This window comes from Microtus ochrogaster, chromosome 6 (assembly GCF_000317375.1).
Source record: "Microtus ochrogaster isolate Prairie Vole_2 chromosome 6, MicOch1.0, whole genome shotgun sequence".
NCBI lineage: Eukaryota > Metazoa > Chordata > Mammalia > Rodentia > Cricetidae > Microtus > Microtus ochrogaster.
In genome coordinates, this window is record NC_022013.1 from 15,646,721 (window position 1) to 15,663,363 (window position 16,643).

General features: G+C 41.9%; 1 protein-coding gene across 1 annotated transcript in view; it reads left to right on the forward strand.

The window, feature by feature from the left end:
• The window catches only part of Cntnap5 (contactin associated protein like 5), a 964,727-nt gene that overhangs the window by 541,407 nt on the left and 406,677 nt on the right, over positions 1–16,643 (forward strand). Inside the window, exons 9-10 of the mRNA XM_013346685.2 lie at positions 5,592–5,741; positions 9,611–9,782. Coding sequence (XP_013202139.1) covers positions 5,592–5,741; positions 9,611–9,782 — 322 coding nt within the window. The remainder of the gene's footprint in view (positions 1–5,591; positions 5,742–9,610; positions 9,783–16,643) is intronic.

The following is a 16,643-nucleotide window of genomic DNA, read 5'->3' on the forward strand; positions in this document are numbered from 1 at the left end:
TCCTCCTCCTCCTTCTCTCTCTCTCTCTCTCTCTCTCTCTCTCTCTCTCTCTCTCTCTCTCTCACACACACACACACACACACACTGCTTTAAAAGTCAGAGTTCTGAATCTTGATCTTTGTAACAAACTACTATTTTCTGCCATCACTTTAAATTTTGAGAACTTTGCCACCACCCAGGGACCCTCCCAGAATTGAGGATGTATTAAGACTCAGTTCCTATGCTTGTGGTACTGAATCCCTTGAAGTGACCCCTGGGACAATCCTTTTAACACTGCTCTGACCCCACACTGGTACTTCTCTGTTCTCCTTGAGAGATGTCTGTTCACTCAGAACTGTTTGTCTCAGGAAGTTTGAGAGGGGGCAACCTGATCCAAGAGGATTCTCTCTAATTTTGGATATATTAACTTCAGCTTTGTATTTTGTTTGATATCTTGTTTGCATGTTATGGAGATTGAACATAAGGTCTTTGCATACTGGGCAACTTCTCTAGACACTGAACCCCATCCCCATCCCCAGGTTTGTCTTTTAAAATAAGTTCTTGTTTATTTGTGTTTCTCTGTGTATACACATACATACACATGCTACGAAGTACAGGTGAAGGTCAGAGAACAGCTGGCAGGGATCAGTTCTCTTCTTTACTTCATGTGTTCAAGATGTTGAACTTACATATGTAGACTTGTTGGTTGGGAAGAGCCTACTTTTGCTGAGTGATCTTGCTGGCTCTAATAAATTTTTCTTAACAATCACACTCTGGAGAATATCTAGATATGTTATTTTTAGTCCATGTACAGAATTAAGTAGAAGTGATACCTGGGTATAAAGAGCATCATAGAGGAGGGTGTGCCACCTCACTCCCTTGGAATCTAGTCCATGTTCCCTTGATAATAGCATGTTTTCTGTTTCCTTTCTCTAGCTTCTTCCTTCTCCTGAACTCTAGAGAGAAGCAGCCCTACATCTGGCTGCACGGCCCAGTCCCTGGAGATCCTTGACCCCTTCCATATCTGAGATGCTACAGAGACGTCTGGCTTCTTTAATGTCTCATGAAGTCCAGCAGCTGTTCTTTCAAAACTTCCCCTGGTGATCCTTGTTCTATTAAAACTGCTAGTTTACTAGTTCAGAGCACTGGCTACACAAATTCCATGGCCTGAATTCAAACTCAAATCCACATCAAGGGAAAGCTGAGTCCACAACGTTGTCTCTGACATGTCCGCATGTGTACTATAGCACATGTGCATTCCTTCATCTACATTATGCAACCTCACCCAATGAATACAAAACACTTTAAAAATCAAGAAAGTCAAGGTCTTGAGAGGTGCATTTATTGGTGATATCTTCAAAAGCAGGGGATTTTGAGTTCAGACTGCCAGCAAACACATAAAAAGCTGGGTACAATGGTCCTGACTATAGTGTCAACTCAGAGAACTAGAGACTGGACGATTCCTAGAGTGCAATGATCATCGAGGTAGCCAGAAATATCACACTGTAGGTTAAATAAAAAAGTTGTCTCAAAATATTTTTTGAGACCAGATAAGGGAAGGTTCTGGCTCCTACATCTCTACCTGAAGCATCTCCTCTGACGCTCAGCATCTGTAATGAGGCTAGATGATGGACTTGTGCTTAGAACAAACTTCCACAGCCTTTGTGTATAACTTCCTCCACACTCATCTATGACTATCCAAGTGCTTGGTTCCTGAGTACTAGCCAGATCCTGCATGGTGAATCATACTTCCTCTTCCAGTCCAGTCAATAGTTTGCTTTCAAATACAGCTTCATGTGTTATGGAGATATATTCAAATTAGTATGCAAATGAAAGCAAAGCAGACCTACAGTTGGATTGCACGTCAAATGCTCTTTCAAAATATCAAATGTTCATCCCTAGGAATCAGTTGACAGAAGCCTTAACTAATTAGCACAGTCACCATGTCCAAAACCCAAATCCTACCTTGTCTGTGATAGCTGTCCATGACAGAAGTTGGAGCTACCAGTTGGAGAAGCTTCTGGGTCTCCCCTCCACAGGAAGCAGATGTTGAGGGAGCTGTGCACATGGTGGGTCTGTGCCATCTGGGCTTCTCTGAGCAGATGGGGCACAGCTACCCTGGTGGGAGCACAGCTGGCCTTGAGCCTTGGTACTGAGAATGCCCTGTGCAGATTCTCCACACGGAAGCTGCTCACTGTGCCCTGATGACTCAGAGCCAAGTAGCCCTCTTTCTACCTTCCTCCCAGAGGGCTTCATCGTAAAGACTCCAGGGGCTTCTGCTAAGTCCTATCTAGTGATCCTTGGCTGTCTCTGCTTTCTCTGCTGATCCTTTGCTGTTGATCCTATCGTTCTGCCCTTTGGGGTGATCATCACCAGTGGAAAAGACTGAGGAGCCCTGCTTTTAGGTTCATATGGCCCTCTGAAAATTGTTCCTCTATCTTGGCCCTTCCTAAATTAAATACCCCTCATTGTTCTCCATGATATGCACTAGTGATTTGGATTCTGGCTATTCATTGGACTTTCTCTCTCTCTCTCTCTCTCTCTCTCTCTCTCTTTCTGTCTCTCTCTCTCACACACACACACACACACACACACACACACACATAGACACATTATATATGGATTCTTTTTGTGTGTGTGTGTATGGTAGGAGATAAGAGTCAGGGAAAAGTAAGTCCATGTGTTCCTGTGTGAGTTTGTGGAGCACCTGTCAGTGGTGTTGGGACCCTAGAAAACGCATGGAGAGTCAGAGGACAATCTTTGTGTCTTGGTCATTTCCTTCCACCTTGTCATGAGAAAGGGTCTGAGACTCAATGTATCAGTGGGGTTAGCTGGCCTTCGAGTTTTGCAGATTCTCCTGTCATCCCTCAGAGGTATACCAGAATTATAAATGCTGGTGCCACTGCCTTTAGCTTTTCGCTGGGTCCCAGGGATTGTTGCTTGTGAAATGCAGGCATCTGCCCCTGATCTACTCATCAACCCCATCTAGTTCATGGGGTTTTGTTGTTTGTTTGTTCTAGTAAAAATGCCCAAATTCCCTCCACAGAGATTCTAAGGAAGTTGATTTGAGTAAAACATTCTTTAGAAACCTATTTCAAAGGCTCTTGCTGGACTCTTCTTAGCCTGGCATCCAAGGCCTTGTTCATCTCTTTTTCATTTTTATTTTTCTATTTTCCATTATCTATTTCTTTGCTGTCTGAGCAGATAGCTGTGTCCTAGAATTTTTGCTCACTGGACTGAACTGTTTCCTACCTACTCAGTGAAACATCCCTAGACTTCACATACAGAGGCAGTAAGTCCTCTTTCTTCCTTGCCTGTCATCATTGTCTCACCTAGAGCTGGAAGTTTGAGACTATTTGTTGTTGGGTTGATTTTGTCTTCGATTTTTTGGCATATATTAACCTACATGTAATTGGTTTCACTATAACATTTTCATGCACATGTATAATATACTTTGACCATATTCACTCCTTTACACCCTCACTCTTTCTCCTGGCCCCCTAACTTGTATTGGTCCCCTCACTTTCCAAACTAGTCCCCTTTCTATTACTATGGGTCCAGTTTAAATAACTAGTGAGTTTTATGGTGTTGTGTACAGGAGCACAGGTCAGGAGTTACAGGTTCTAAGGTAAGTTAATAGTGACTGTACTACTGAAGAAAATGACCTCTTATCCAGCAACCATTAACTGAGTAGAAATAATGATGGGTTGAATTGTCACAAGTTTCTCACACACTCCGACAGAGTATTGGTGAGCCAAATTTTATGTAGGTTTTATGTGGGTAATCGTAGCTACTTGAGTGCAAACAGCAAGGTTATGCCCAGCGTCAGTCTGAATGTCCATTGTCTGGCTTGTTAATTTATCTGTCTTCCTCATTTGTATCATGTCAAAGGATAGTGTTTTAATTCTTAGTACAATTACCCCTACCCTTTAACTGTGGCTCATTCCAAAATACAAAGGAATATGTTATTATCTGTACTTTTCCAACCCTAAGAGTGACTTTGATTCATGGTTTTGCCTATCAGTGTTAGTTCATAGAGTGCCAAAATACTTAAGCATACAATTATAGTAGTAGTTACAATCCCTAGAGCCATCTTTAAGTATGGTACACTTTTTTGCAGGTGAGAAAATTGAGACAATTAGAAGGAAAGTAGCTCAGTGCACAGCCAGGCAAGCTGAAAATTGTCTGAATGATGAACATGTATAGTTCTGTGTCATTGTGGCCTGAACACTCGATATAGCTGTCTTTTTGAGCGTTCAGTGGGGCATAATCAAGCAGAAGTCTCCATAGAAGGAAATTTTTGAGCGGAATTAATTGGCCCTTCATGATTAATTCCTAATGCAGCTCCCTTAGTAAGGTAGGTCAGTGTTGCAGAGCAGCTGAAAGAGAGAACGAGTAAAGCATTAGGAGCGTTTGCTTTTAATAAGCCACCTCTTGCCCTCCAAATGCTCTGGGATTGTCTTCTAATCATGTTTGATCCCTTAATACTGATGTCAAATTGGTATCATGAGTTCGATTCCTGGATTCAGGTAGTGGAAGGAGAGATTCAATTCACACAAATTGTCCTTTGACCTCCACATGTACACCTCCCCCACATACACCTGTACAGTCAACTAAATATATTAAAATTGCTACAGTTGGTATTGATTTAATCTGGCCCTGACTACAGTAAGAAACTCTGCCTTGCAATGGGGCTGGCCTTGTCCACTTCAGTAATCTGACAAAGTAGAAGCAAACGGGTGGAGAATGAGACAGTGTGGGACATGGGGAAGGCTAGTAGGATACCGAAGAGGATTGTTCAAAGCATATTACAGTCTTACATGAAACCACACTGGTGCAGTTGTGGTGATTAATGTTAGCTGTCACCTTGATGGGATCTAGATCACCCAGGAGCAAGCCTTCAGGCACACTCAAGATGGATTGCAGAAACTAAGGTTATACTAGGAATATGTATGAGGGACTCCCTTGACCATAGTAGTTGATGTGCGAAGACCCATCGAAATGGAGGGAAGGACCATTCCCTGGACTGGGGATCTGATCCTGGGCTGTGCACAGTGGAGAAAGCAAGCTGAGCAGCAATGTTTTCATCCTTCTAGTTCCCTAATTGTGAAAAGTCAAGTTTCTGCTGCTTGATTACCCTGTCACTGCAGACTGTATCCTTGAACTGTGAGATGAAATAAACCCTGTCTCCCTTGAGTTAATTTTGTCAGGGTATTTTATCACAGAAACAGAAAAAGAAATGAAGACAATTAACTCTCAATAATTAAATAAAATTTTATCAGAACCAGTGCATCCCAGTGATAGAGGGTATGCATCGGATATGTGCTAGGTCCTAGTTTTGATTCTTGGAATAATCTCTTAAAACAATTATTTCTGGGGATATAATTGCTGGTCTCATTTTGAGGATTGCTTTTTTTTCTCTGCAGTCACTACTCACCATCCTAATTAATAAATAACATGCTTTTGTTTAGCACAGATGCCCCACATACTTAGGCTTGTCCCCTTTGTTTCTTAGCCAAAACTATCAGAAATGGCTTAGGAACAGAGACTAAGTTGTCAGTCAGAAGAGAGAGATGACCCTGATGAAATACCCTTCCCTGTTTCTTTTGCAGGCAGTTACTTGAATGACGGCCTGTGGCATTCTGTCAGCGTCAATGCCAGGAGAAACCGGGTCACTCTCACACTGGACAACGATGCCGCTTCCCCGGCTCCGGACACCTCCCGGCTGCGAATTTATTCTGGAAATAGTTACTACTTTGGAGGTAAATTCCCTAGCTTTTGAGACCTCAAATAAAAGGATAGGGGAGTTATGTCACCATGTGTGCTTTGTTAATTAGGCTATCCTCCCCACAGCCCTGCATGCATACATGCATGCACACAAGCAACAAACAGTGAGAAACCAAAACCTCAGGCAACTGTGCCAACGTAAGCTAATCTAGAGCAGTGGTGAGGACAGAAAAAGCCCGGGTTACAAGAGCTGGCTTACATAACTCAACAAGAGAGTTGTTGTAGCCGTGCCAAGCTGCGTGGTCACACTGGAAAGAAACAAGTCAGCTGAAAACAGAGAAAAGGAGTTGAGAGTCAGAAAGTACCTGCAAGCGGGAAAACAAGAGGGAGGCACCAGTGGCCTATCTATGCCGCTCCACTGCCTCTCTTCTTCGTGAGCCTTATTTCCCCTTTCCCATACCTTGGAGTTCACCCACACTCAAGAAGGAGACAGAGAAAAGTGTAGAGGAGCTAGGGGCTCCAAAAGAAGAGCCACGGCTGCTTTTTCTAATGTTTTCTAAACCCTTGCACTACTTCCAGAGACACAAACTAAAATAAATTGAGATGACCTATGTGACAGCTTAACATTTTTATAAATACACCTATGTTGATTATTTTCAAGTTTTTATTTATTCTTCTCTCATACAATATATGCCATGACATGTTGAGTATTTCAGGTGTATCTTTTATTAAAAGAGAAAGAGATAGTGCCTATTTCTGTAGTCATGGTTCTGTTTACAGGAGCCACATCTAACGGGCACTTAGTCCCCACAGCTCTCTGATTTTAAGCTCTTAAAATACAGTCATTATACTCACTTTCCTAAAAGACAGAGAACAATTTCAGAATTGCTGGGAGATAGAAACCAGAGTAGAATGCAGGCTCAGTGAAGTTTAGTGGCGGAGGGCTTACTCAGTGTGTAAACGGCATTGGTCTCCATGAACAGATTCACACCCACACCTCAAGCATGTTCTTCACACAGCACAATACACACCCAACTCCAAAGCCCCCCGTGCTCCCCCCAATACAGTTGAGAGAGTGACACAAACTGGTTGGGATCTTGTCGAGGGGAGCATAAAATTACCCCACCCTAGACCTGACTGTTCCTTTTTATAAGGTAGCTGAAGACTAGCACTGAAAAATAGCATTTACTGAAGAAATGGCAAGATGTCTCCCTAGGCCAAGGCCCTTGTTACTCAAACCTGAGGACTTGAGTTCTATTCTTAGAACCTGGAGTGGGAGAAGAGAATTGGCTCCATAAAGCTGTCCTCTGACTTCCATACATGCATGGATGCACATGCTTGTCTGCACTCTCTCTTTTACATAAATAATAAGAATGATGATGATGATGATGATGATGATGATGATGATGATGATGATGATGATAGCAATAAATTACACCTGGAGTCACCCAAACACTAATCATACATTCTACACTGAGCTACACCAAAAACCCTGTAGTCTCTTAGCTCCAAAATCTACAAATCATCCCTTTCTTCCCAAGGAAAACATAGAAGGCTTGAAACACAAAAGGGTCTTTGCATAGGTACAGAATTCATATGTAGGGTCTCCTTGGAAGGAAGCAATGTGGAACAAGATCAGTGAGGTTGGATTTTAGTAGGAGGAAGCTTCACTGTCCTTCCCCTACAATCACTACTACATTCACAGCCATGGCATACATGTTTAAGTGATAATATTTCCATATAAGATATAACAAGACGGCTGTTTGTGGAAATAAAACAATCAGTAGGTTGTCAAGACAGCTTAGTCATAAAGGACTGGCTGTGTAAGCCTAAGAACCTGGGTTTCAATGTTTAGAGCCCCTGGAAAGCCAGCCTCTGTAGCACTTGTCTGTAATCTCCAGGCAGCTCATGCCAGTGAACCTGATGTACACAGTGGCAAACCAAAGACCCAACCTCAGAGAAGTTAGAAAGTACCAACTCCTGTAGTTATCCTGTAATATCCATGCATGGGCTATGGCATTTGCACACCCAAACTCATATACATTGTCACTCAAAGGTTAAGAAAATCAAATAATCTGTAGGTGACTATAGAGACAACATATGTATGAAGAATACTCAAATCTGTCTTCACTGTAGCCCCCTAGTGAAAGCAAATGAATGGAACAAGTGCAGAGCTGTGGTCTCAACTCTAAGCTGTAGATTCTGAATCACATACTATATTTTAGCAATGGAGAAAGAATGATGGTCAGGAATTTGTTTTCAGGCAAAATGGCTTTGAATAATCATGTTACAATAATCATCTAAAATATCACAGAGGCAAAATGGCTCTCCTCCCCTAGCTAGAATAGTGCTAAATTCTGGGTGTGTTTCCAGGGGTGCTATACTTAGAATGTGAAGATTTATCTATGATTTGAACAGTGTTTAAACAAACCCTCACACACAGACTGTAAACTTAAGGAAGGTGAAAAACGAGCTTCAGCAGTAATCGTCAACTTCCATAAATTCTCTCTACAGCTTCAATTAGAAGTTGTAGCATCTCTTCATTTTATAGTGTGCCAGTGAGCTGGTAACCAGCTGCTGGGCTTCAGCCCTGCAGTGGCTGTCTATTAGCAATGGCTGAAATAATTCCCCATTATTTATGGCTTATTGCTGTGTTTTCAGGCTCCATTCCCATATGCTCCGAACTGTTTAAAACCACTGAGATGGAGTTTGTAAGAGCACACACACTTGTCTCCCTGCTTGGTCTTCACCTGTCTTAACCGGGAGTACATTGTCCTGGCAGCAGGTGATGCTAAACAGGGCAAAGCGTTTTTATCTCTATAGAACAGTCATTAAGATGTGTGGGGTTAACCTTCTGCATGTGCTGTTACAGCCTATAACTATGCGCACTTAAGCAGGCAGTTCTCTTAATGTCTGGATTTGCTTTGCACAGCATGTCAAAATTCCTGCTTGGCTTCTGAGAGTACCTTTCTCGTGAACTAAGCCTGTTAATGCTCCACAATTAACCAGACAATTACTTCACTGCCATCCTTAGCAGAGCATGATTTCCTTAGAAAGAAAGTGTAATTCAGAATTGCATTGTGAATTTTGATGTGTGTTTTGAGACAGAACCAACATTTCCAAGCACTTACAATATGTGAACAATATATGAAGGATGTCATTAAAAAGAAAGACAAATTGCTTTCCAGCAGAAAAAAAAGTGTGTGTGTGTGTGTGTGTGTGTGTGTGTGTGTGTGTGTGTAAGACTCAGTTAGTAAAATGCTTGCTAAGTAAGCATGAACTTCTAATTTTGAATTCTCAGTATCTATAAAATACTGGGCATGGCATGGAATACCTTGAATTCCAGTGCTGAGATAAACTGGCTCCTGAGACCCACTGATGACCCAGCTAATCCAAGTCCAGGTTGGGTGGAGGGACAGTGTCACAAAAAGCAAAAAGAAAAGTGAAGGCAGATCCCTGGGGCTCATGACCAAAGTCTAGGTAAATTGGGGAGCCTTTGGCTCACAGAGAGATCTTATCTAAAAGATTAAAGGGAAAGTGGTAAGACATACTAATATGAACCTCTGCCTTCTACAGATGCCTACATGAAATAATGCATCTGCAGGCATACCACACACACACACACACACACACACACACACACACACACACACACACGTGGAGTTAAGGTAACTGTTATACCAATGATATACCCTTTGGCATTTTTTTTCCTTTATAGTGACTGAATACACCCATTTTGCATCATTTCTGCCCCTGCTCCTGAGCCTGGATTTACAGCAAAAGTGTCCCCTGTTGAGAATAAAAAAGTGCCCAAATAATTAGAGCTCAAGATCTTCCATCAATAGGTTGCCAAAGCAATGACAGATCATTTCAGTGTTCTTCATCTTTTCTCTCTGTCCCACAGGGTGCCCTGACAATCTCTCCGATTCCCAATGCTTAAATCCCATTAAGGCTTTCCAAGGCTGCATGAGGCTCATCTTTATTGATAACCAGCCCAAGGACCTCATTTCAGTTCAGCAAGGTTCCCTGGGGAATTTTAGTGATTTACACATTGATCTGTGTAGCATCAAAGACAGGTAATTATTGTCTTGTCTCCTCTGTTCTCCCACCCCTTCCCGTTCTCCTGTTCTAAATATGAGTTTCTTTAAGAAAAATTCTAATCCGCTGACATTAACCACATTAGACATAATTGAGTGGCCTAATGGAAAATATTTCTGAAAGGATTTCAGGCCCAGAGAAAAACAGTTCAAATTAGTTGAGTCTCTCTCTTCGTGTTGACTTGCAGTAAACGGGATATGCAAATTGAATCAAATACAAATTTGTGAAAGGGTTAAAATCTTATGCATAAACAACATTTGATTACTTTGAAGTTAAGAGTAAAGCATGAAAGAGGGGGGAATTACTTCTCCCCTAAACCATTTCATTCTTCGCTGTGGGTATCCTTCCTAAAATGGCATAAAGCTTTAGGAAATCTACTGCTAAGGTTTGGCTGTGCTCAACGTGAATGTCCTCAGTTTGGGATGGCTGGTATAACTGCCACCAACCCCACCCACTGTTTCTTTAGCTCCAAAGAGACCAGACAGTACGCCAGTGAGAATGAGTTCTTTAATTTTGCAACCTAGAGATCTAGCATGACAGTCAGTTTTCAGTTATATCTCTCCTGAAATTTGACTTCTCTTCTGTTGGAAATTTCTAGATTTGAAGTCAGAAAACCAAAAACAATAGATGGTAAATTTCAGCAGGATTTTGCCATATTCCTACTGTATCACCTACCTGCCTCATTCTTTGAATTCTGCTTAATCCTTTGAAATATTAATTAGCTGGTAGGGAGATGAGATTAAATGTTTACATATGTGTTAGTATTAGAAGTTCTTGGCTATATTAACTAGTTGTTGCTGTAAACTCAAATATACCTATTTTAGAAATATTGTCACTAGCCGGGCGGTGGTGGCGCATGCCTTTAATCCCAGCACTCAGGAGGCAGAGGCAGGCGGATCTCTGTGAGTTCGAGGGCAGCCTGGTCTACAAGAGTTAGTTCCAGGACAGGCTCCAAAGCTACAGAGAAACCCTGTCTCGAAAAACAAACAAATAAAAAAAAAACAAAACAAAACAACAACAACAAAAAAGAAACATTGTCACTAATAAGGACACATGATTCCAGTAAGTTGATACCACTGTGACAATAAGGAATGAGACTGAGAAAGTTTGGGAAGGTGGTTGAATCATACCTTAAAGGATAAGGCAAAATCATGCTTGGCAAAGTTGACAGTAGGCAAAAGATGGTAGGAAAAAGCGCCACAGAACTGTGTGGAAAATACATGGCTCACAAGTGTTATCAATTCAAAATGCTTTGAGTTTGCATTTAGAATTTCTAGTACTGGGATACGCATATGATATTTTCCTTGGCAAAACTTATTTACTGAATAACAAGCAACCAATGCCTTGTCTTGCAATTTACCATGTCTTACATTCTGCTGCTGCAGTTCAGTCCATAGGTCTTGCAGGCAAGGTTCATGGCTTCCAAAAGGCTGGGGTGTGGACATGGAATCACCACAAAGAGAGCTTTTGTACTTGAAGAATTTGGTTTTATGCTCTGTGTGAGAACAAAGAAGGAACACATCAGATTTGGTGGCTAGAGCCATGTCTTGAAAAAATGTAGGGCAGAGTTACGGGAGTTCAGGAGTGAGAGTCCCAGCGCAGAGGAGAAACAATGAAAACTGTAAGGTACCGATATTGGGGGACAAAGGAAATAAGCCATAGAGAACATGGTCTTTGCTAATTCTGGAAATCACTGCTGTAATTAGATGAAGCCTAGCACACATTGCACATGCAATCACCTCCACACCATACTGACTTCTCTTTTTGTTCACACTGACTTTTTGATTCTTGTGCTTTTTTTTTCAATTGACCAACTGTGAAAGTGGATAATAAAATGTGTGTTTCATTAAAATGTGCTAATTTAGAAATCTCCAAACCAAAGCTATTACAGGGAATGGCTACCACCCCACGTTTTTATTCCCAGCAAGGGAGAAGCTTCCAAATCCATCAGCTGGTGCAGTATTTTATGTACTGCAGATCAATACAGGACATTTGTCATTTGGGATCTCTTTGATACCTTAATATACAATCAAGAAAGCTCTCATTATTTTTGATTACATGAAAGTCATTGCCATCTACCCTGCGCCATTACCTTTGTGTAATTGTAGTCTTGAGTAATTATATTACATACATTTGTGTTTTGGTTAATTGTATAATGAGGAATGTGTTTCATTTAGTGTGTAAAGGATATGTTTCTGTTGATTCGCCGTCACTTTCTCTAACAAAAAGGAAAACTGCGCCAAAGCTTTGGTCTCTTACTGATGTAATTTGTTCTACATCTGCGATGAGTGGGGAGAGAGGAGAAGGGTTACAAAGGCAAGTGTTTCCTGAGATTTGTGTTTTCTTTTCCTTTTTGTGATAAAGAGAAGTGTCAAAGTAAAAGTGCATAGATATGTGAACCAGGAGCAATAATAGATGTTTAAATAAAGCGGCCAGAGGTCAGAGGTCAGGCAAGGAGCTAAAAGCCTCATTGCTTGGGGAAGCAGACACAGGAGCCTCTGGGTGTTCCTAGCCAGCTGACACAGTGAGGTTCAGGTCCATGAAAAAACTCCTCCAGTGTTCTGTTTCTCATGTGTTTACCAATGTGACATTGTTAGCCAGCTGGTATGAAGTTGCTGCTAGGGATGGCAGAGGTTTCCAAACCAGTGCTTCAAGCAGCACTGAGTATCTCTTCTTCTTGGACTTCTGATACTAAGGCTTGCCTTCTGTGTGTGTTTCTTTCTTCGCAGTAAAAGGAGACCCACCTACACACATGGGATTTTATTTCCTTTTTCCCAACTGTGCCTCTTACATATTTAAATGTTGTAGTTATGATCAATGTTGGGGGAAATTAGATATGGGAAGGTCATTGCAGTCTTCACGAAAAAAGGCCTGCATTTTCCAAAATCTTAACAGGCTTCTCCAGCCCAGAGTCTCGCAGGCCCTTTGAAATGGTGCTGGCAAATTGGTAGGTTCTGCTTCTTTTGAGTTGTTTAAAATCAACCTTTGGAGCATCATTTTATGACTAGAGAGATGTCTCATTAGCCAAGAGTACTTGATTCACAAGCATGTGTACTGAGTTCAGATCCCAGCACCCATGAAACAAGCTGTGAGTGGTAGCATCACTGTAATCCTAGTGCTGTGGGGCGGGGGGTAGAGCTGGAAGGTTTCTGCGGCTTGTTGGCGATCTGCCTGGTTATAAAAAGCAACAATAAAAACAACCTAATTACTGTAAGTTCCATGTTCAAGAACGAAACCCGACTCAAAAGAATAAAGTGGAGAGCTATGGAGGACGGTACCTGACACCCACCTCTTGCCTCCACACTTGTGCACAGTGTGCCAAACACACACAACAACAACAAATAATGTTCAGAAACTGACACTGATTTTTATTCAGCTTTCTGGAATGCCAGGAAAATTTTGGATGTCACAAGTCCCATTTCCTGTGGAGTGCCCTCATAAAGCAATACAATTGAAGTAGGTTTTGGAATATCATCCAGTCCTAGTCCCAAACATACAGAAATGGAAATTACATGGAGGGTAGAAAGTCAATTACAGAAGAAGGTTACTGCCCAGGTCTCTGATACTGTATCCTAAGGAGATTTTCTTCTTATTTCCTTTGAAAATGCTTTTCCCACTGGGCGGATAACACACATAACTGTGTATTCAGCTTCCTGCTCCCAAATTTGTCGTTAAACACTGTTTCCCCCTCCATATCTGGTTCTTTTCCTCCTAGCACATTTTCTACTAAGAAAAGCATGTGTCTTGCTCTTTGGTCAAGATTCTTAGCTTCTCAGCTTGAGCATGCGGAGCCACAAACACAGAGGAAGAGAAAACATTATGTTGGATAACCTCCACAAACAGATTCTTGATACAGCCCACCCCGTGTGTGGGTGTGTGTTAAAAACAGTCGCTAGTATAAAAAGATTGCTTTGCTGGGTAATACATATGTCTGAGCTCTTATCTAAAACTGAAAGCCTTTATGTCAGGTGCCAGGAGAGCCATGGAAAGGGCAATGCCCACACAATCTGAGCTCTTCTCCCTAAGTGAGAAATGCTACAATATGGTATTCTCCCTTCATGCGTGAAATGAGGCCAAAATCAGAATGAGAGCATCTCTGCAGTTTTTTTTAAATCCATTTTTTGCCCTGTTTTATGGACGAAAAGGAAAGGTTGTGGTTTATGCAGTAATTCCTGAATAAGCAATCTTTAAATATTATTTCCTTTGACTCTCTCCACAGTCCTAAAAAGCCCAAAGTAGTTCTTCAAGTGAGGCCAAAGCACAATATCACAGTGCACAGTGCAACTTGTTAGAAGTAAACTTTCTAGGCTAGGACACAGTTCAGCAGTTAAAGTCCTGACTATTTTGGGAGAGCATCAGGTTTGATTCCCAGTACCTATGTTGGGACCTCACAACCACTTGTACCTCTGGCCCCAGGAGATCTGACTCCCTCTTCTGTCTCCTTGTGTGCTTGCATTCCCCTGCACAGTTCTACACTAAAACATACCTACAGTTAAAAAAAAATCTTAAAGGACTTAGTTAACCCAGAACAGGTACAGGGACAAGGCTGCAATTTTAAGAAATTCTGGTAATTCTTAGAGAAGCACACATTTGAGATCCATAGGGGTTGTTGCCAATACCCAGAGAAGCTCACCAAATGCTTGGTCAAGGTCACATGTTTAGTAATCATTGGTGCCAGATTTTACCCTAGTGTTTGCCAATTCCAGAGTTTATGAAAGTGTGCAGGACTTGTTGCTAAAATTTGCAAAAAGAAAAAGGACTTGGGTGGCCAGAACATGTAGAGGAAGGTGCCGCTAAGGAAGGAGGAAGCTGAGGAGTGGGCTAGGTTTGGACAGGTCAAGGAGCACAGCCTGGGCATTTGTTGTAGATAGCATAGTGTAGGGCTGAGAGTACGGGAGGTGTTGAGCACCTGTTTGCATGATCAAAAGGCTGTACCTGGTAATAACAATACCTAGCAATGAGTGGGAACCAAGACCAGAGGGACATGGAGAGTAATAAAATGTCTGCAATCTGACTAAGAGACAAATGAATAGCTTAGCTTTAAATAATACTTGCTATGAGTCAGTAAAAGTGTGTGTGTGTGCATGTGTGCGTGTGTGTGTATGTGTATATGTGTGTATGTGTATGCGTGTGTGTGTGTAATTCTAACAGTAGGGTTCATCATTAACTATATTTTCTAATAATGAGTTTGAGACACAAAGATGCTAAGTAGCCTTTCCAAAGCTATACAGTCAAGCAAGATGTAGCAGAAACAGGTTATGCATCAACAAATCTGCTTGGAAAACATGGGCCTGTTTTCTCCACGGTACTCCCTCCTCTAACATGGCAAGGTTGTGAAGCAGAAAGCGATGAATTTCCATGTTGGCTCAGAAATCACACACTGTAGGAGCTAGAAAGACATTCAGTTGGTAAGTGTTTTGTGCCAAGGCATGAGGGATTGGGTTTGGAAATCAGAACCCACTTAAAAGTCAGTCAGAATGGTGTACTTACAGGCCCAGCATAGAGAGGCAGAGACAGGGGATCTAGGGTTCTCTGGCCAGGCAGTTTCCCTGAATCAAAGGGTTGCAGATTCAGTGAGGAAACCGTCCTCAAAGTAGAAATGGTGTGTTGAGTGATTGAGGAATACCAATGCCATTGATCTCTGTCCTCCGCATGCACCACACACGTGTAAACATGAATCTTCAAACATATGTGTATGCACACACAACAAGAAAGCGGTTACTCTTCATGCTACTGATTGTCACAGCCTTGTGAAGAACATACTGAGAACTGGAGCATACTGAGACCTAAGGTTTCCAGTCCAAGTCTTTGGTTTTACCTAGTTCTTGGGGATGGTTCCAGAAGGGAGGAACTTCTGGTAAACATTGACCAACTTCAGTATGGTCAGTCCATCTAGAACTCAGCAGAAAAAAAGCATTACTAACTCCTCTTTTCTTCAATTGTGGCTGTCACACCGTCTCCTTAAAGTTTTTAGACCTGAGTGAAGCAGTAGGACTTGTAAGGAGCATGAACTGGCTTTCATTGCCATAAGTTTCCTTGAAGGAGGGCATCTGTGCCCTCTTATCAGCCTGATCTCTCTTGTCACTTGATATTAAGAGGAAAGTTGATCAATTTGTTGATAAAGTGTCACTTTCCTCTTGGGCAAAGAAAGGTCACTATTGTGGCTTGAATGTAAAATGTCCTCCATAGGCACATGTGCTTGAATATTTGGATCCTAGTTGGGGATACTGTCTGAGAAAGTTGGGGGACTATTAGAAGAGGGAACCTTATTGGAGGAAGAGGATCAGTGGGGCTGTACCTGATGATTGACAGCAGGGCTGAGTCCTGTAGTATTTAGCTTCACTACTATGGAGACAATACGACCAACTGCTTTCTGCTGTCACCATGTTTTCCCACCGCTGTCATTTGAATCCCCTAGAAATGTAAACCAGAAACAGCCCTTCCACCCTTCACTTTCTTTCTGAATGATATTTTGTCACAGCAGTGAGGAAAGAAACTAAAGTGTGCACTGGGTGCTTTCATTCATAGAAAACACAAACAGCCAACCACATTGGGGCGGCACTTCAATGCTTTTCCGTAAGGCTGCTGTAAGAAGTTTCCCTCGCCGACTGACAATCTGAAACACTAGTGCTTAAAACAATGGCATAACAGTGGCCCAGTGAATTATCACAAGAGTTTGTCTATTGTTTGACAAGGCAGGTGCAAAGTAGATGTTCTGAGAACACTGAGAAATCTGCTGTCAAGAACAGCCTGCCTTGCCTTCCTGAGTAATACTAAGAAATGCAGCTTCTGAAACACAGGAGCCAAGGAAGCTTTCAGGCTAGAAGGAAATGTGAAAA